Genomic DNA, 22159 nt, shown 5'->3' with positions numbered 1-22159 from the left:
TCTCATAATGATCTGAGCTATCCACATTCATTTTAAAGCTCAATAAACTGGAATGGCTCATTTGTGTATTTTTGTTTCTCTCATAAGGTTAATAGAAACAAATAAGACAGTTGTATTATATAACTTGGAAATGGTGTTCATCAGAAATATTCTATGGTACTGAATGATTAACCATATAACTCCAGGGTTTCCCAGCCTTTTTCCTACTTATAGGATGATGAAATGCACATTTAAATAATCACAATGAATAATCAATCGATACTAAATTAAATTACTTGTTTTGGAATATAAAATTGAAATGTTGCACAAGCAAATAGTGCATGGCAAACTAGCAATGCCAATGTCAAAGGTTTACAGTAGTGCAGAAAAATCAAATGTTTTGTATTTGGTATCTATATTTTTCATACAAATTATTTATTATAATTCTCAGTTTAAAATTATTAACAACCAAATAATTGTATTTTAATTTATTTTTACTTAGTTTAAGTTTGCATTGAGATTACAAAGTCTCACAAACCTGTGATTGAGAAAACCTGACATATACAGTAAATACCGTGGTACTTAAAAAAAAAAAATGGTATTATGTAAAAACATCCTATTAGCATGGTATTTTGTTCTTCTCAGCACCTGGAATCATATTCAACATGTCACAATTTCAGCCAGAATCCTACTTTTCCCATCTACGGTACTGTAAAATCTTTTTCACCATTTGCATACTGAAGCACTTGAACCCTAATTACATTAGCACTCAGGGTTAGCATGTGCTCAGCTGTGTCTCTGTGAACCCCGCAGTCCAATCTGTGTGACACGATCCTCTCCGTTAAACACGAACAATCATGTATAGATGCTCAAGCCCTCCTCCTCCCCCAATCATGCGTCAGACTCTGTCCTAATCTGCCCTTGAATTCAAACTGAAAATAAAAGTCACATCCATAATGAGCAGATGACTGTGAAGCCACTGAAAAATCGACTCGATTAAACCCGTAACCTCACGCCAATTATGCATAAATCTGCCAAAATGCCTTGTTGATCTTTAGCAATAGTAAATGTTCTACAGCTAAACTAATAAATATATTAATTAGCATAAACATTGATTGATTGAACATTTGTATCTTTTATCATATTGCTGTTGCCACCATTGCACAAAAGCCAATGAAGCACTGAGAGATGGATATTTACCAGAGTTAAGGGATGTTCTTGAAACATTAAACTAACGCAAAAGAAAATGACTGAAGAAATTGTGTCATTTTGCTTCACTGGCTTTTTTTTTGTGGCCCTATAAATACTGTCCCTCAAAAATATGCTTAAACTTGTGCTTGCTTTTCCTTTGCATCCTGACACAACAGATTTCGCTGTTGTTGTCGCTTCTCCACCCTACCCTTCCCTTATTTCCTGTGCAGAAAGTGCCGACTTTGCATTCGGGTTTACGTTATGACAAGGTAACATTCATCACATAATAAACTGATGTAAGCTGCCGGGAAGTCGACCCAGCAGCTCGAGACTAGCCTCTCATCTCACGTGACTGCTGGTAAATTAGGCTGAGAGCTCGGGTAATGTTTTATTATTAGCCAGATATCAGTGGTGGATAAACTTGCTGAAGTTGGCAGAGATCAGTGTGTTTCTTGATGTAGGTCAAAGTCTGACCGTACATGAGAGAAACCACAGCTTGCATTATGGAGAGCACAAATGCATACTAACATTGTCCCAACACAAGCTGGGAGAGTTGTTGACCAGTACACTGCTGCCACCTAGTGAAATTAAGCTAAGGACAAAATAGTACATACTTGAAACTAAATCATGCAATAAAGCATGAGAATTTTGGTGTGTCACAATAAAAGATGGCCTCAAGTGCCTTATTGCTTTTATGGAATGGTTAGTATTTAATAAAAAATACACACATTTCATTAAAACATGATTTTATTAAGCATATTTATTAATAAGTGCTATTCTTCTGTGAGCATGCATGCAAGCTACAGGTAATTTCATTGGTTAGCTTTGTTTATGTTTGCATATGTTTGCACATCTGGATCCAGGGTTTAAAGTCATAGCCTAGAACACCATATTGACCAATCAGCATCTAGAACCACAACTATCTGCTTTATTAGACTATGCACTGACCTCCTTTATTAGGAGCATGAATATATTGCACTTAAAGCAAACTAACGAAAAACATGAATGTTTTTTAATCACTGTAAAAAATAAAATAAAATAAAAAGCGAATGCATTGAAATGTTCAGACAGAATTTTTCTAACCAGTGGGCGGTTGTATAAACTGCTTAGTCTAGGCTTACAAGTTACTCTTTTTTTTTTTTTTTTTTTAAGACGGATCAGCTTTAATAGTCAGTTACATAAAAAGGTAGATTGGCCTAATTCAAGCTAGTTCTTCAGACAGTCTTAACATAATGGCTATGTTTGTGCAGCTGGACCCTATGACTATATGAGGATCAAAACCAAGTGGAAGGAGCATTTCATCAAGAGATTGACTAGTTGCATGTTAAGTAGTAGAACAACAACGAATAAACCTACCACAGGGAAAAAAAAACATAATTCATCATAGGTACAAAATCAATGTAAGGAAATAATGCACCCGTCAATCATTCTCAAGTCAGTGGCAAGCATGATAAAAAGTAAAGATAAACTCTCTTTATAACTGTTCAATTACAACTTGCTCTGAAAAAAGGTGCAACCTGCTTACCTGGTTAAAAAACGCATTTCATAATTTGTGTTACTGGATTAAAACCCAACACCTTTCTGCACACAGAAGACAACGATAGCCCCTTTTCCACAGAGCGTTGATCCCAGAAAATTGCCATAGAATTGCTAAAGTGCCGTGAGTTTGAACGCAAACACATCCCAGGATTGATTCCGGAATGGGGACCAAGTAGCATTGCTAGGATCAGTCCACGAATGACCCTGTGTTGATAAAAGGCAGGACCAATGGCGTAAGGGGTGTGTCGTCGCAATGACGTAGTTATCTTGCGACTCTTTGACAGGGGGTTTTAAATGCACATCAATGTTCACGTTTCAAATTAAATAAGAAGAAACTTTGTGTTCGTTAAGGAACAAAGGAAGGATGAAAAACGTCTGCAAACACGGCACATCCAGATTCCAAAAAAATCACTGGCAATATGAATGAACCAAAATCAAATCAAACAATCCCGGGACACATAATCTGTATATTTTCCAGAATCTCTATGTGAAAGGGACTTAAAATTTTAATCTTCAAAGTTTATCAGGTTATAGTTTGCCATGTTGGCAGCATCTGACCAGGCAGCATGTTGTGCACCATCCATCTCAGACGCCACAGCGTTTCCCTGAAGGAGATTGTGATTAGTACCTCCAATGGCAGCGTTGCATTCTGGACATTTGCTTTCTACCATAGCACCCCCACATTCACCAATTGCATACACGTGTCCGTTGGGACATTTGTACCAATGCCCTTTATTCAAACCGATGGCTTTGAGTATCATCACCCTCTCCTCGTCAGTGATCCCCAGGCCACTGACCGGAAGCTTAGTATCCAGCTCTGTGAACATTTTCTTGACTGTATGTTCTAGACCCTCAGAGAAAGGCAAGGTGTCCTCCAGGATCTCTCTTAACTGTTGGACCTCGGAGGCAAGAACGGCGTTTAAAAGTTTATATTGAGATTTCTTGCAGCGCACGTTGAGCTCAGCCAGGTAGGAGAGTCTCTTCAATTCACGTTCGAGATCTGCAACCTGCTGGTCTGAAAACCTCTGACATCGATCCAAGAGGAATTTCAAAGCTTCTTCGACTTTGCGGGAGAACTTAATATTGTCTACTGGTGTCATATATTCTGTCTGCATTTCTTTCAGTTTCCCAATGCTCTCGAGGAAGCTCATCAAGTTCTCGAGATGCCAAAGTTGTTGGAGTGAAAGGTCCTTTGTGTTAAGCTTCTCATTAAGGGAGGCAAACTCTTTGGGAAGATGATTTATCAAGTTGTATTGCTCAAACAGTTGCAAACTTAGGACTCCCTGCTGTTGCTTGATAATATCAGGCACACCATTGATCTTCTCCTTGACCATCTCAATGGCTGCCAGGCTGCGGTTGATGTGAGTGCCATACCGAAGGTTTCTACGGATGGGAGTGCGACACCTTGGACAGTCCTTGAGTTTAATTGCCCTTTGATCCAATCCAGAACCTTGGTCTTCATCGAGACTCATGTATTGATCCATTCCTTTGGTCTCAAACAAGTGCTTGCAATCTTCTAGCTGAATAAAACAAGCATCCGGTTCGTCTTCATTGCCGAAGAAGATCTCCGTGACCTCTTCCTTGTGGCAAACGCGACACTTATTGGGACAAGGGTCTCCGCAAAGGCCTATGCAACGATGTCCGCAGGGTAATTCTTTCTTACAGGGAACTAAACAAGGTGGCCGGTCGCATGGTTCGTGACAAAGCTTGGTACAGCTGTAGTGAGGGCACTGCCATTCGCAGGGTTCGATACAGCGGGCGCAAGGCTGTCCACAAGTCTTTTTACAGATGCTGTGGACGCAACGGTTCTCGCAAAGTGAGGAACATGATGGACAATCTCTGACACAGGGTTCCCGACATGGATGAGAACACACAAGGGTTTCTTGGCATTTGTGGGTGCATCCTTTATGCAGGCGACCTTGATAGCATACATGGCAAGATCCTGGGCAAGTGTGGCCACATTTCAAGGTGGTGCCACATTTCGTTCTGCAGTTTGGCTCCTTTTTGAGGTCCCTTGAAATATAGCATGGTTCTTCTTGGACGTGTCCACATTTTAGCTGCATCTGAACTCTTGCCATGCACTGAGAGGTGCAGGAATCTCCACAAGTCGCCTTGCATGGATGGCCGCATGGTAGGGTCTTTTGGCAATGCTCTTGACACACAAATGTTTCGGGATCTTGGTGGCAGGGCACCTGCTGGTTGTGCTGGCATGATGGTATTATTTTGTCTACAAGGACCCGGCATTTACCACACACTTGGTAACAGCGTTTCAAGCATTTGTGGCCCAGTTCACACATCACCTTTGGACACTCTTTCATGCACTGGTATTTCTTGTGCTCAGCATCGTATGGGTGGCACATACGGGTGCAAACGTGGCCACATTCCAGGCGGTACTCGCAGGGCTGATCGCAACCACCCTCAGGGGCACCTTTGAAGTCATTCCCGCAGGACGCCTGGATCCGTTTATCCGGATGGTTCTGACAGCTCAACGTCAAAGCAGCGCCCACTTGATCCTTCTCTCTCAGAGTTTGAAGGATGTTGCTCCACAGTTTAACCGAGCTAAGCATGTCCATATCCCCAATACAATAAAGACCCATTTTAGCACGAGAGAGAGCAACACAGACTCGGTTTGATATGTTCAGGAAGCCGACCCTCCCCTGACGGTTGCTGCGCACCAGAGACAATATGATGATGTCATTCTCCTCCCCTTGGTATTTGTCAACGACATGGACTTTGACGCCAGCGAAATTTGGAGAGGGCATGAGCTTACGCAGACAGTGAAGTTGTCCGGTGTAGGTTGTGAGAATGGTAATCTGGGAAGGCTTGTATTCCTGGTTAAGCAAGTACCGGCAAAGCTCAACAACAAAATGAGCTTCGTGAGGATTCTGGTGGCTCCGTCCGTCCTTAATCTCTTCCTCACGTTGAGAATGATCCACAAAAAAGAGATTTGTCAGAAGCCCCTATAGATAAGATACAGGTGTCAAGTAGATTCATTTTAGTAATAGCCAAATAACTGTGATAAGTATAAATGTCTAAGGTTGTGTGATTATGTTCACTTAAATCCCTTACCTTGACATTGTCATACTCCAGCACAGAGGGGTGATTTTCCAGAGTTTCATAGATATGAGGAGTCAATAGTCGAGCGATGCTTGGCCTCATGCGATGCTAGAAACAAAAAATATATAAAAAACAGGATTTTTGTTTTAGCACATGATTCACTAGAGGAATTGTAATATCTGTGAATATGTAACCCAGTGGCTGATGTGATGGTACAGTAACTAACCTGGTAGTTGAGGCGCACAAACGGGAAGTTCACTTTGACAAGCCTTTCAAACATCGACACTTCCAAATTGAAATTCTTGGCAAGATCGTACACTGTTGCGCTAGGCCTCAGCTGTTCAAATACAGAAATAATAAGCATTATGGTTTCTTACTACAGAAGTATTTATTGTTTACATATACCCCGGGTTTCAAAAACAAGGTTTAAGCTAGTCCCAAACTAGAATGCATGTTTGAGCTCTTTTAACTGAAAGCAACTTCCACTGACATATCCTAAAATATATCAGTGCCTTTGTTTTGTCTCTAAATGCACACCAGTAATGTTTTTTTTTCTTCTTTGGCATGTTTATAAAAGCTACTTAAGTGCCATAATAGAACTGGCTTAATCTAAGACCTGTGTGTGTGAAACCAGGTCTAACTGTTTAGATTAATATAATTTGACATTAAAATTTCGGCAACACTTTACAATAAGGTTTTGTATAAAAATAAATGTATTGCTCATTGTTAGTTGATATTAGTTAATATATTAACTAATGTTAACAAATGTGACCTTATTGTAACGTGTTACCAACATTTCTTTATGAGGTTCTCTAGGGAGTGCGTCAAAATATTTTTTGGGTAAAGAGATTCCTGATAATCATTCAATTATTGCATTTATATTCTGCTGGAAATTACATACTTATTTGGCCCAGAATATTTACTGAATTTTGATAGTCTCGGCATTTATCAAGTCGTGTCTAGTACCTGCTGGTGATCTCCGATGAGTATGAGGTGCTGACAGGATTTGCTGAGGGTGGTGATGGTGTGCGCCTCCAACACCTCCGCCGCCTCCTCCACGATCACCAGTCTGGGCCGCAGCTCCTGAAGAGCCTGTCTGTATTTAGCAGCTCCTGTTGTGGTCATACCGACGACCAGAGCCTGCTGCAACACACACAGATCCTCACGACGGCGGATTTCATTCAGCCGCTCCGCTGCATCCTGATAGTCCTGCTCAGCGGCCAGGGTTTTAGTGCGAAGATGAGTCCGATAGCGCGAAACCCAAAGACTGAAGGAAGAAACAAAGTTGTTATACCATGAAGTTATTATTTTCCATTTTCCCCTTGTTTCACAGACAATGCTTAAGCTAGTCCCTGACTAAAATGCATGTTTGAGCTGTTTTAACAACTTGATCGACATAGGCCCGGTTTCACAGACAGGGCATAGATTAAGCATTAGGCATTAGTTCAATAAGGACATTTAAATAGCTTTTGTAAATGTAGAAAGAAACAATACTGGTGTGCATCCTGAGGCAAAACAATGGCACTGACATAAACTACTTAAATGCCCTAATTGACACTAAAACCTAATCCTGGCTTAATCTAAGCCCTGTCTGTGAGACCGGGCATTTGAATCTTAGATTAAGATGTTAGTTCACTGGTGCACCTTAAACAAATTTGTGGTAGTGATGGATCGTTAATTTTGAACGAATCTTAAATATGGCTTGGGGACAACGAGTTGCCTCAAAGAGTTTGTTAATTTTGTGTTGACCATCCTATAGGTTCTGTACAGGAAACAGAGATCATTAGTCAATTCGTTCATCTTGTGACAGCCCCTATAGGCTAAACCCAGGGACACACCAAGCTGACAAACAATGTCAGGCCGTTTTTGAGCGTCAGATCTTTTTGTGGCCGATTCAACATAGAATCGGTTTCGGGCCGTCGGTGAGAGAGAGAACTCTGATTGGCTGTTCGGTTTAGTGAATGAGTCAGTGCACGAGAATAGCAAAACAGCTTGCAAAGAAGTCAAGACGGTACAGACAGAAGGCTGTTCTAATTTTACGTCATACCTGAGTGTTCCTGGGTGAATATTTTAATAATAAAATGAGCCGAGTGGAATAAAGAAAGTGATCAGCATGATTGATATTCAAACCGGTAAGCAAGTGCTGCTTTGTTTACAGTGTGTATCTGCAGCCTACAGTGTCGGTTTCCCTTGTTCAATGATGAATATAGACAAATATCTGCAGAAATAGAGCCTGCCTTAAAGCAATGCAGTCTGTACCGGAAACAGAAATGATTGATTCAACTCATGAGTCTTCGGATCTGAGTTGGTCATTTCTGTCATGATGGCTCTTTTCCATAACTCGTGATGAACGAGCAACTCGGACTCGAAGACTCGGGAGGTGAACTAATCATTTCTCTTTCAGACTGCATAGCTTCAGTCTATGTGCATTGACAAAAGAAGAACTCGGATCAGGAGGTGAAGAGAGAAAAACTAACAGAGTGCATAGCCTGAAGACCCAGATAAGCAAATAATTAATCATTTTGTTTTCTCATAATTTGGCCTTGGCCTGCATTATAGATTTTTCGGTTACACTTTATTTTAAGGTGTCATTGTTACAGTGTAATTATATAATTAAGTACTGAGTAACATTACGCAACTACATGTACTTACTATAGGGTTAGGGTAGGATAATGATTTGGTTAAGGGATAGTTGCATGTAATTATGCATCATTTACTGTTATTACTATAGTAATTACATGTAACATAGGTAACAAGAACACTGTAAAATAAAGTGTTACTGATTTTTCTTATTCTAAATGTGATCAACGTTTGCATAAGTTGATGTGTTGGGGAATTTGGTTATTAACATTTAACATTTTAATTATGTTTTGCTGAAATGAACAAAATTACTTGGAAAAAGATTTAATTTCACTAAAGGAGACTCAAAGATCTGATTCAGTAAAATGATCTGAACTTCCCTTCACTGATTCGTGGGAAGATGCTGCCATCTCGTGGAGGGAGTGTGTGTGTCTTACCGATACAGTCTCCATTTGTCTTTCGGATTCAGGCTCCACACATCTCTGATATGCTTTTCTTGTATCTCACTCATGGCTGAAGTCTTCCTCAGCTCTTTTCGAACCATTTGCTTCATTTTTTTCTTCTGGTGGGCCTGCACCTGAACACACATGAACAGAACAGTAGCACTGACGTCATCAAAATACATACACACACACATGGTGAATAGTACAATACATTTACAATAAGTATTTGTAGAAAATGTTGAATGCACACAGGCATGGCTTAAATTATTAAATAAAAAATAATATTTAATATGATATGATATAAATTACTAAATAATGAAGTAACACTTTACAATAAGGTTCATTAGTTAACATTAGTTAATGTGTTAACTAACATTGATCAATACATTTGTTACAGTATTTATTAATCTTTGTTAATGTTATTTAATAAAAATAAAAAATACAGCTGTTCATGTTAGTTCACAGCATTAACTAATGTTAACAAATACAACCTTTGATTTTAATAACGTATTAGTAAATGTTGAAATTGATATTTACTAAGATTGATAAATGCTGAAGAAGTATTGTTCATTCTTAGGTCGTGTTAACTAATGTTAAAGGAGATTTATTTCAATTAATCATAAAATGTCCCTGATATGTTACTAGACATTAAGAAATCATGTTCATTTCAAATACTTATATCACTGACAACAGTAGTCCGGCCAGGATATTGTCCTTTAAAAAGTGAAGTTGCAGCCCTCAACTGATGTTGATGTTGTCATGTTGTGTTTTGGTCTGATGCGCCACCCTCCACCTATCTTCCAATCACGAAGTCAGTAGTGTTGCGGCATCCGGGTTGCCAGCTCTGCTAGTTATTACAGCTGCAGCTACAAACGTGTCGGAATCGGATAAAAAAATGTCTAACGTTGCGAAACAAAAAAAAACACGTTATGAATCCGAAACACTTCGCGACAAAGTCCGAAATAAAACAAGGATCTGTATAGAGATGCCTTTGAAAGATGGAGACGGCTGAAAACGGAGAAGAATTTCTGGATAGGTAACTAAGATTCATCTATGTTTGGCTAACTTGTACTTGATGTAATTGGACATTTCAAATATTCATGACAGTCGAACAAAGTTATGCATGTTCGTGCAAAGTAACGTTACATTAGCTCATATGGAGGAGGTGGGTCATCGAATTGAAAAGGTAAGGAATTGTTTGGGTAATAAAAACGGCGAGTCGTCATTGCTAACATAAGCAATGCATTATCAGTCATTATGCTGAGACGCTGAGAAAAACAACATTAGCACGCCCATTATTGTTTATCATGCAAGTTCTACAGCCAAAAAAAAATAGAATGACATGTAATCTTTCACATCACATATTTTAGCGTTATGGACGTGTACTGCAGGGTAAGTTAAAAAATACAGCTGGTCGCTTTCACTTATAGCGTCAGCTAAATGAATAGCTGTATCTTTGATATCGGTTACACACAGTGACAGAGGCCTGTGCTTGTACTTACGATAATGACAGATACCTACCGTTACAAGTTAGACTAACAGCTACTGTTCTAACAATGTACTGTCACATACGAGCGTACATCTTTACGATTATATTTGGCTAATCGCCATTAGTAAATTTTTGCGATATATAATTACTTTGCAAAACATCTCTCATTTGAAGCATAAACATAATTAACAGAAAAAGCTTCTTGTAGCAGCCTACGCTCCTGCTGGATCCCGCAGCCTATCTGGCAACCTCGAGTTGGGAAGGAGGGGAGGGGATGGGATGGGATACACCACTCTACAGTAATTTGAAAGTGATTGCAGTACCAGTTTCGGCCACAATCTTACATACGGCTCCTTGAAAGTGTTACCAATAATGCATGAATATTCGTACCTGCCATTCCTCAGTCTGAGCCTGGCTCTGATTGTGACTCTGGACTGGTTGAGGTTCAGTATCATTCAGGTTCAAAGACAACATCAACTCAGCCATGGCAGCGATGCCTTTCTCATCCTGTTTCTGTTTCTGGCGGTCTTTATCCCGATGATCTGCATCCAACAATATCCTGTCTGCCTGGATCAGTTCTGCCTCTTCTTCTATATCTATCAGTTCCTCATCCTCCAGTTGTGCCTCGTCTTCATCTGCCGCCTCTGAGGAAGAGAGAGAGAGAGAGGTTTGTAATGCAGAATTTGGAGTTGTATTACAAAAAACTTCCTATCTTCAGATTTGAAAAGTTCTATTTCCTATGTGACATTTACCATGGTTACTATACAGATAGAATATAGGGTTTCTGCAGGGATCTTCAAATAAAATTTAATGCTTTTTAATGCCTTTTTTAATGAAATTTTTAAAACATTTAATGCCACACATGACCCATAACTAACCACGGATATTATATATATATATATTTTTTTTTTTTTAATAGTCATGTCCCAATTTCTGAATTGCAACCATTTAGTTTGATGATGATGCAATGATGAAACTATACCAAAATTGCAATTATCAAACTGGTTCCGCATGTTTATCACACTAACGTACAATTATAATTAATATTAACAATTATTATATTAATTATTAAGGCTATATTCAAATAAATTGATCATATAAAATGTTCTTAAAAACTATCAAAATTTGTAATGCCTGTAGGATTAAAATTTATTTTAACTTATAAGCCTTAATTTGCGCAAAATTGATTTAATGAATTTTAATGATTTTTAATGCCCCGCGGAAACAACTGGAATAGGATGTTTCTGTAATAAATGAGTAATACATTTAGGGAAGTTGCTTAAAATGGTAACCCTTTAGAATAAGGTTCATTAGTTAACATTAACTAATGTTTTAACTGACATGAACTAACCATGAGCAATACATTTGTTACAGTATTTATTCGTTTTTGTTAATGTTAGATAATACAAATATAGCTGTTCATTGTTTGTTTATGTTAGTTCACAGTGCATTAACTAATGTTAACAAGATTTTAATACAGTATTGGTAAAAATTTAAATGAACATTAACAAAGATTGATAAATGCTGTATAAGTGCAGTTCATTATTAGTTCATGCTAACTAATGTAGTTAACTAATTAACCTTATTGTAAAGTTTTAGCCTTAAAACATTACAACTAGTTAACCAAGCTCAAACACACTCTGGATGCATTCATTGACCACAACAAATCTCTTATGTGTGATCCCCAATATTTTGTGCTTTATCAGCATGCAGAAATAAAAAGATGTAGATGTGCTTAGTCATGAAATCCGAGACCCTCTCATCTGTGAAATCTGATCACAAGCGTTCAGAGGCACATTTGCAGGTATTTTCACAGGGCCCTAAACCAGCAGATGAGCTGCACAAACTGTCTATTTACTAGCACTGTATTCATACCAATACATGTTGAACACTTTTGTCTTATAAGTAGTTTGCCAGTTATTTCATTAAGTGCCAAATAATAAGAAATACTGCATCTCAGTGGTGAAGGGAAATCATTGTACACTGAAGAATAAAGGAAACGCCAGTGAAAAGCCATTCCTTTCTTTAATGAGCATGTGGTGAAAGACCTTTAATGATGACGTGGAAGGTTTTTCTTCAAGGGAAGCACAATCTAGGATTTATTTGACCTCATACAGAACATAAAAAGATAAATTGTTGTCGACATTGTGTTCGGTCTGTTAGTCTCACCTGCTCCAAATGTTAGTTGTGGCCCCTGCAAAAAAATATTGGACCCGATGCCGAGCCACTCTGCTATCATTGAAGGCTTCTTCCCCACGCTCTCAAATCCATCATACACCTAACACAAGAAGAAAGGAAGTTTTGAAAATAGCTGTGAGTAAAAACCTATGTACCTATTCCAAGTCACATGATCCATGGCTTGATGTTTAAACCTGTAAAGCCTAACATATGAAATAATAGTAAAAAAAATCTGATATTTTGAAATGGAACAGTTTATTGAACTGTATATATATATATATATATAGACAAAACATTGCATTTTTTATATACATTTTATTCAGAGGTCCAAACTGAGCAAAATATGCAATGCAAATACAGATATTTATTAAATTAAAAATGGAATTCTAATAGATATTTCTAACAGTATAGCAGACTACTTACATAAAAGGATATAAAGTCGGTCGGCACTCTATATCTGCCAATAATATGTCATAGTAAGATGATATTTAAATGCTGTTTATGATCAAAGCTCTGTAGTTTTAAAACATATAATGCAATGCAATACAACGATAAGAGACGAAAAAATAAACTTTCCTCAAAAACCTGATGATCATATTTGACACTCTTGATTTTTTAAATAAATGATGTATGGATAATCATTTAAATCATGTTGCTTCAGTCCGGTAAGTGTTCATCTTGAAATATCACTAACAATTTAAAAGTGAATCTTACGTTTACTTTATTAAAATCTGTGAAGATTTCACAGCATGAGCTGAAGGATGTTTGTACAATTATACTAAAAAGATTTTTACTGGCTACAAAAAGCATGAATGATCAATCAGACGACAGGATGACTGTAGTAGATTGTGTGCAACAGGTTTTGATCATTTAGGAGCCTTAGAAATTTGCTATAAATATGACACAGTATAGGGTTAAGCAGGGTCCAAAATTGCTTCATAGTCTGTATAAAGTATTTATGGATGGCATGTTTGGCAGCTGAGCGTGTGTGTGTGTGTGTGTGTGTGTGTGTCAGATAGACTCACTGGCTGTAGACACAGACTGTCCCAGTGCTCAGAAGAGATGTATCTTTCCAGAAAGTCTTCTCTGAGAACGCCACGCAAACTGCACTCGAGCTGTGCGGTCTGTCTCTTTAAGACCTCCTCTGCCTCCTCCATCTGTGTGTAGATCTGAGCACAGCAGAAATCATTACAAATATCATTCATATATTATGAGACACAATGGCACATCATTGTAACTTTAGGAATATGTAACAAATAAAAACACCCTAACAAATCTGCATATTATAATACAAGTTATGCACATGCATGACAGCACGGCCACACATTTAATTTAATTATCAAATTAAACATGCCATTAATTAGATTATTAATGAGAAATAATTTTTACATATTTTCCTAAGAAATAATAAAATGATCAAATAAAATAAACCAACTATTTTTATTTGACTGAAAGTCCTAAGAAATAATAGACTTGTATAATATAATATAATAAAATAATCAAATTATTTATATTCTACTGGCAGTCCTAAGAAATAATAGACTAGTATAATATAATATAATAAAATAATCAAATTATTTATATTCTACTGGCAGTCCTAAGAAATAATAGACTAGTATAATAAAATAAAATAAATATTTTTAATCTACTGACAGTCCTAAGAAATAATAGACTACTATAATAAAATAAATTAAAATAAAATATGTTTATTCTACTGACAGTCCTAAGAAATAGACTAGTATACTAAAAAATAAAATATTTGTATTCTACTGACAGAAACAATAGACTAGTATAATACAATGATATAATAAAATAAAACAAACTGTTTTTAGTCTACTTACAGTCCTAAGAAATAATAGACTAGTATAATAAAATAAATTAATAAAAATATATATATTTTTATTCTAATGACAGTCCTAAGAAATAATAGACTACTATAATAAAATAAAGCAAATATTGTTATTATACTGACAGTCCTAAGAAATAAGAAACCAGTAAAATACAATAAAATAATATTAAAACACAGAAATGTCCCAATGAAATAGGAGTTATGTCCATGATAGTGGGCTCACCTCATGATGGGCTTTCCTCAGGTGCTGTGGCAAACTTTTCCGGAAGTTAGGAGCCCTGGTCAGCTCCCTCAGACCGAAACTCTTGAGAGTTTCACTGTTACTTCGTCCTCCAACTCTTACAATGCCCTTCTTTAAGAAGCCATGGATGCCTGGGACACAAGTTGTGAAATATCTCATCATTTCATACGTGAAGCTGTAGAGTTTTACAATTCACACTTTTACTGTGTTAGTTTGAACTCCCTGGACTGGAGTAGACATTAAAGTTTAAATCCTTAAAACAAAAAATCACTTCTGAGACACATGACATCATGAGAAAGAACTTTCCATTTAATCTAATAGTTGTTTCAAAGAAACAACAGAGAGATTTCTAAACAAGTTTTGCAAGTAAAAAATCAGCCACACGCTCTTATAAATACCATATAAATAAAATGTTACCTTCTAGAAACTGGTCAAGAGCATGATTGGTATAGCAGACCACCAACATAGGGCAACCCACTGACCAGGCCTTATGATTCTCAAGCAAAGCCTGAGCGATCTTTAGTCCAACATGTGTCTTCCCTGCCAAGAAGAAAACAAACAGGATCTTCAAAACCATTAACAGATATCTGTGTAGCGCAGAAATAGGTTGCATCTATAATGTTTTTGTGCATATGCAACTTGACCTCAAGAGAAATCAGACCGTATACCAACATTGGTTAAAACTGTCACCTGTGCCTGGTGGTCCCTGTATGATGGCCAGTTCATTGGTCAAGGCCAGTTTTAGTGCTTGAAGTTGGCTTTCATCGAGACCCATTGTTTCCTCATCCGGCCAGGCGTGTTGGGTCAGGGGGTTGAAGGGTGGGATCTTCTCCTGTCCTTCTGCCTTAATGCACGAAAGATCGTAAGACCTTCCCTCCACCCGAAGATAAGCTGGAGGATCTACATCTGTGTTGCACTCCACGATATACCTAAAAAACACACGTTTACATTACATACGGGGAAATTAAAATGTGTAGTGTTTACTTTTGTTCAGACCTGGAACCTATAATAATATGACTTGGCTCTAGGGGTGTGCAATATTGACAAAAAAAAAAAAGGATTATCTCAATATTTTCTGGGATATCATCGATAACAATAATTTGACAATATTTTACTGAGAGTGTTTGTTGTGCTGGTACCTTGGCAGGTTTAGGACTGTCGTTTACAGCTGACTTCTAAAATGTTTGATATTCTTCATATTCTGTGTGGTGGTCAGTACGCAGCAGTGACAGAAATAATCTTCTCCAATAAGTTTATGGGCATTTTTACCTTTTTCTAAACCTACATCATCTTGTGTCAAATTCTTACATTTAATCAAATTCAGTTGTAATAATAAGACACAAAAGATGATGCATACCTTTAATTAGGTTGAGAAAAAGGTATGCATCATCTTTTGTGTCAAATTCTTACATTTAATCAAATTCAATTGTAATAATAAGACACACTAGGGCTGTTATCAACCAAATTACATCAGTATCAACGAAATTCATCTTTGCAATGCAGAGGAAACACAGAAGCTGTATCTGAAGTGGCATTTAGATGCATTTATACAGACTGTTTAATGCATCTCAGAGGAACATGAATGCATTTAGCCTGCAGTTACAAATGCATAAATAATGTTTTGATGTTTTAAACATAAAATGTTGAATATTGATATTTTTCAATGATTTAAAATTTGAAAAGATGTTTAAATTGTGAAATTAAAACCAACAAGTAGGTGGCAGAAAGTCACTTTTAATGAGTGAGTCATTGAGATTGAACCGATTTATTAAACGGCTGATTCATTCAGGAACAAAACATTTGACGGTCTTAATGAGTGAGTCATTGAATCATTCATTCAAACGGTTCAATCATTCAGTAACGAAACATCGCTGTGTGTTCCTCAGAGATGTAAAACAGTCCAGTGGCTTTATTGGAATTATTTTTGTTGTGCAAAAATAAAGCAAAAGCAGGCAAAATTGTGTCTAAAATCCAGAACACCCTAGAAACCACAAAACAACACTCTAAAAACCATTCAGAACACCTTACAAACCAAATAGCAACCACCCACAGAGTTTTGCACAAGTAAACAAGACGTACACTTCAAACCTGCGTACCTTTGAAAGGGAACATCATTTTCGTCTTCCTCCTGGAGACCTTCTAGGACGTATCGGTAGGCCTCAAAGTAAGCCGTGGTCTCGATCATCAGGAAGGAGTCTGAGGGCTGAACCGTGGCCATTCTGGCCCTGCTTTCAGAAGAAAAAGAGAGATTCACCTGTCCGTGCTTTAGAAACTTTGGGTCCCGATCGGCCACTGTGGCAAACAGGAAAGTTTCGAAGTTGTCCATGGAGAGACACACAAGGGATCCGTAAATAAGACGTTTGGAATTTTCCCACCGGACGAACTGTAAGAGAAGTTGCAATGCAATAACAAACTGTTAGAAGGAACAATGGTGAGAGAACGTGATTGGGATTACAGAGGACATTAAGTTCTCTCGGACAATATTCAATTAAACTTAACTCAGATGTTTAGCGCTTTTCACAATACACATCGTTTCAAAGCAGCTTTACAGAAAATGCATGAGTCCACATTACAATTTAAGAGTGATCTGTTATCAGAGGTAACTGTCTAAGTTATGCATTTCAGAAATGTACATATAAAAAATCAGTTAGCAAAAAATTCCTTAATTTAAACAATGTAATAATTTAAGACAGAAATAATGAGCTCATTGAAGTAATGAATACTTGTTTGAAAAGAATACAATAGAAAAGAAGCTCGTCATTACCTTAAGAGGCTGTGGGTCAAACTGCACTTTGTAGGCGATTCCCGTTGATGTGCAGAGTGGTAACATCAATCGGGTGTCAGTGTAGATTCTGATGTCATCAAAACGCCTCTTTTTTATTGGTACCCCATCAGTATTATTCAGGATCTCCTTGACGCCCTCTCGCAGTGGCCTCACGAAATCTTCACGCAGAAGTCGGAAGTGTGTATCCAGATAGATGCGAGCATTAGGGAAGCTTTGAGACATTATGTTGGGTCTCAGGAAAGGCCTCTGGTCTAAGTGGAACTCATCAAAGGTCGGATAGATGCTCATCGTCCTGAAGTCTTCCTCCCCAGGTGGAGCATCTTCATCAGCTGCTAGGAAAGAGTAGTTATCTGTCCGCAAAGTGCCTGCCCTTGATTTCTCTTGGAGATGGTCCACCACACCCTGCACCCTCTCCAAATCCTCATCAGTACTGTCGAGAATACCCACACCAGAGGCACGCAACTGGTTGATGGTTGGTTTCAAAAGAGCCACTAGCATTGACACAGATTGGACAGAGCTGTGTGGAAACATGTTGAGAACATCAGAGAGAAGGCTGATGATGTTACTCACATGTTGCGGGTACTGATCCCTTCGAGCTTCCATGTACTCTGACATCATTCCAGTCACATGATAGGGCAAGATTTTACAGAAAAACGTCGAGTCCTTGAAGACGCGAGCCAAATGCAGGACGTTCTTGCGGTCGATTCGAGCCTGGAAGGCCTTGTAGAGAACCTGACAGATCAGCTGCACCAAGTCGCTTCTCATTGGATCTTCCTCAAGCAGATTCTTAAGCCCACTGCTAGATGAAAGGGTGATGGCCACCTCGGACGCTTCTTTCTCCAGTAGACCTGCGAGCATTTTATACCCTAGTTTGCGTACATCAGGTGTGCCGTCTCTCCCTCTTCCTCTCCCTCTCCCAAAACCACCTCTACCTCTCATAGCTTCTTCTCTTCCTCTTTGAGGTTCTTCACCTTGTGGACTGGCTCTTAAGTCAGTCATGCTTCTACTGGCTCGTTGGTGGCGGGTGTCTTCAGGGTGGTTCACAGGAGCCGGAAAAGGATAATTGAGAAGAGTTTGATGAGTGTACCCAGAAACAGGTCTCCCAAATGCTCTTAAAGGTAAAGATGAATTTGTTGGGCGTCCCCTTATCACAGGGCGGTGGAGATGTGGTTTGTTTTCTCCTCTCCACGGTCCTCTACCTCTTCCATCTCCTCCTCTACCTCCTCTTGAGCCTTGCGCATTTTCATCCGGACATCTTTGACTCCTGTCACCTCGACCTCTTCCTTCTCCTCTTCCTCTTCCTCCTCCCTCGCCTCGGCCACCTCCTCTTCCTCGGGTTCGATTGGGAGACCTACTTGCTTGTCTTTGACCAGGCACAGAACCATCTGTTAAAATAAAATCGTGGTGTATAAATAATGAGGATGTACAATGACCCCAAAAAAGTCGCAGTTTGGAATTAAATAGGCAAACGCTTAAGAGTCAATGATTGAATCATTATTGCAGTAATTATTATGTTTCTAGCATGTTATATGTTTGGCAACAGTTCTTCTAACCCTAATTAATGGAGTGTGTAGCTTTTCATTTCTTAAACAAACATGTAGGAAGATGCATCATGGCCATATTCCAGGTTGACAATGTCAAGATTCATCAGGCTCAGATTGTGAAAGAATGGTTGGGAGGAGCATGAATCATCATTTTCACACATTAATTATTGGCACAGACCTTAAACTCAATGAAAGTCTTTGGGATGTGCTGGAGGAGACTTCACAGAGTGCTGGACTCATTGTCAATACAAGACCTTGACCAAAAATTGATGCACCTCTTGATGGAAATAAATGTTGTGATGTTATTTCCATCAAGAGGTGCATACATTTTTGGTCAAGCCTTTATGCTCCCTTAAACCATTCTTTCACAGTTTGAGTCTGATGAATCTTGACATTGTCATCCTGGAATATGCCCACGATGTGTCTTCCTACATGGTTGTTTAAGAAATTAAAAACTACACACTCCATGAATTAGGGTTAGAAGAACTGTTGCCAAACATATAACATGCTAGAAACAAAATAATCACTGCAATAATGAGCCAGTCATAGACTCTTAAGCATTTGCCTGTGTAAATCCAAACAGCAACTTTTTGGGCCAGGCATTGTATATTGACAAGTTAAAACGACTGAATGTAAAGATCTATACCTCTTCTTTGAGGGCCACTGAAGCCTCCTCTTCCTCTTTGTTGTCCTCCTCCTCTTGGATTGACCATTATACAGCTGTTTATATCTCTGCAAGGCGATTATACCAATAGATTATACAGAAAATAGAAATAATCAATAAGAAAATGCTATATAACTTCTCTGAAGAGCCCCCCAATACCTTCACTGCTATGCTTTACCTCTGTCTGAAAGCCTGGATCTAATCCAATGACTTCCATACATTTTACAGCTTTTCCTCAGTCTTTTTGGTACATTTCTTGAATCATCCTTACCATTTTCAAACCATGCCATATCAGAATTTGAGGCTATCCTTGGACAAAAATACATAAGTTGCATGAAAAAAAAAAAAAAAAAAAAAAAAAAAAAAAAAAAGGAAAAACCAAACAGCAGGATTCGTATTATACAAGATGTTATACTTTAACATATGATAAAAAATTCTGGAACCTTTTCTGCTAAAATCTCACTAAACAAGTCCTTAGAGCTTACTTCATAAAAATGTTGTCTATTTGCATCAAAAGTGGAAAGTGGGGTCTTCAAGGCAAAAATACATGAGTCTCCAAATAAGTGCATTTCTTGAAACTTGAAATTTGTACAAACAGCACCATCAAATAGAATACCCACGAAAACAAACTTGCTCAAAATCCTCAGTTAATCTCTCTTAATGTGGTTTAACAAGCAGTTTTGAGAATTTCAATTGTGATCTGAGAAAAAATAATCATCATCATCATAATTTCTCTCTCATTCAAGACACACACACCTGACTACATGACTAAACTCTGAAATCTGCTTGCTTTTAGTGAGCTTAGTAAAATACAGCTGATGAACCTGATAAATTATTGATATTCCACTAGTGAACTATCAGTTTAATTTCTTGGTAAGTTAGAATCAGACTACATAACACATATAGCCTACATGTGTGTGTGTGTGTGTGTGTGTGTGTGTGTGTGTGTGTGTATATATATATATATATATATATATATATATATATATATATAGATATAGATAGATAGATGGATAGATGCTATTAATAACATGCTTTTATAAATATAATTTTCTCAAATGCTTTATTAAAATGTTATTTTTTTTATATTGTAGAATGATATTACTCGCGAAAAAAAAATACATTTAAAATTAAATGACTGCGTACTAGTCAGCTACCGGAAATGAACAGGCTAAAAACACAACAGGATAAAACTGTTCTCTTTGAAACGAATAAAAACAGCGGACGGCAGCTAATGACAATAGACATAACATATAAATAATAGTGTAAACAAAGCGATTCTTATTTAATATGATATGAAGCACTCACCGGGTTCTGATGTTTGCAGTATCAGTGCGTCTTCCATCTGTCGGTGTCTTTTGTACTGGTCTAGTTTCGTTTCTCGCTGTTATTATGGGCGGATCAGATCAGCCGGTTTCACTGAGTCAGAACCGAAAGTCATGAACGAAAAACAACAATCCGTTGCCGTGGTGAGATATACAGACTGGGGCTAAAGGGGAGACCGGGGTTAGTTGTCACATGGGATATACCTGAGTGGCTAGAGGTTTCGAGAGAAAGATCAACAAAATAAACGAGAACACGCTGACATACTGTTATGCAAGCGCGCGCACACACAACTGGTTTACTATTGCGGGGACTTTCCATAGATGTAATGATTTTATCCTGTACAAACTGTATATTCTGTCCTCTTACACTAACCCTTACCCGACCCATCACAGAGAACTTTCTGCATTTCTACAAAAAAAAAAAAAAAAAAAATCTGTATGAGTTATAAGCTTGTTTCCTCATGGGAACCTTCATTTCACAAAACCGAAACCTATTTGAAGAAAATGGCTTGAATGCAAAGCGTGGGTTAGATGTAAAGCACAAACAGCATGTAGGGGAAGGCCAAATACAGGTGAGCCCTTAAAGAACAAGCGAGGCCTGCTAATAGCTGTTCAACAACAATAATACACAACTAGCTTGCAGAGCAACTAAGCAAAGAAATACCTACTTGAAATGTACAAAACTTATGCAAACACGACCTGCTGTAATAAATGATCTACTGTGGAGAGACTAGCTCTAATAAACAATATTTGAACAAATGGAGGTAGAGCGAGACGTGTCGTGTTTATTATTGAGAGAACTCCTCTCAACTTTCACCGTCTTGTTTGTTCATCAAACAGTGAATCATTTCAGACCGACTTCACCTGAAAACTTTGACCCGACTGAAGCTTCATGTTAATTTCCTACTAATAGGCCTACAGCTTTAAATCATCTAGAACTAGATCCAATCTCCACTTTAGCAACATAGACTACTAGCGTAACATTAGACACAATCATATTGTCATATTACACCCAGTGTGATTTCATCATAATTTGTCAAGTGCCCATAAAAATGAGGGGGAAATGAATACAATGTTTACAACTGGGTCAGACGTGTGCCATAATTGGGTAGATGATTTTTGCAGAGTTATAGAAGAACAAGGTTGATCTCATAGAGAATCTCCCTAAAAACAGAAGCCTTATCTTGCTTCTGCCGAGCTGAATGTGATTTATAATCATCAATAAAAGCTATATGATATTTCACACAAGTATTTAGTTCACTCAGCAGGTACTTGTGTAAATAGAAGCATTTTTA

At 38.0% G+C, this 22159-nt stretch overlaps 1 protein-coding gene across 1 annotated transcript; it reads right to left on the bottom strand.

Moving 5' to 3' along the window:
* Positions 1-1899: 1899 nt before the first annotated feature.
* Positions 1900-21221, bottom strand: znfx1 (zinc finger, NFX1-type containing 1). Its single transcript, XM_077197673.1, has 15 exons — positions 20848-21221; positions 19522-19607; positions 17311-18716; positions 16643-16929; positions 15237-15475; positions 14964-15086; positions 14529-14677; positions 13482-13625; positions 12448-12556; positions 10669-10922; positions 8784-8923; positions 6733-7033; positions 5993-6103; positions 5779-5874; positions 1900-5669 (listed from the first exon to the last, which is right to left on the bottom strand). The coding sequence occupies exons 2-15, from the start codon at positions 19586-19588 to the stop codon at positions 3216-3218; spliced, it is 5880 nt and encodes a 1959-aa protein (XP_077053788.1). The 5' UTR covers positions 19589-19607; positions 20848-21221; the 3' UTR covers positions 1900-3215.
* Positions 21222-22159: the final 938 nt, after the last annotated feature.

Source organism: Siphateles boraxobius, unplaced genomic scaffold (genome assembly GCF_051911475.1).
Source record: "Siphateles boraxobius isolate OS27281-9 unplaced genomic scaffold, OSU_SipBor_1 41, whole genome shotgun sequence".
In the NCBI taxonomy this organism is placed as follows: Eukaryota; Metazoa; Chordata; class Actinopteri; order Cypriniformes; family Leuciscidae; genus Siphateles; species Siphateles boraxobius.
Note: the sequence above shows the minus strand (reverse complement) of the source record. Positions and strands in the feature narration are given on the sequence as shown.

Excerpts from the sequence above, each read along its gene's own strand:
- znfx1 (XM_077197673.1), bottom strand. The coding sequence starts at position 19,588 with ATGGTCAATCCAAGAGGAGGAGGACAACAAAGAGGAAGAGGAGGCTTC. Across the intron at positions 12,557-13,481 it reads ACAGTCTGTGTCTACAGCCA|GTGTATGATGGATTTGAGAG; the intron begins GTGAGTCTATCT and ends TTCTTGTGTTAG. Across the intron at positions 7,034-8,783 it reads GACAAATGGAGACTGTATCG|TCTTTGGGTTTCGCGCTATC; the intron begins GTAAGACACACA and ends TTCTTCCTTCAG.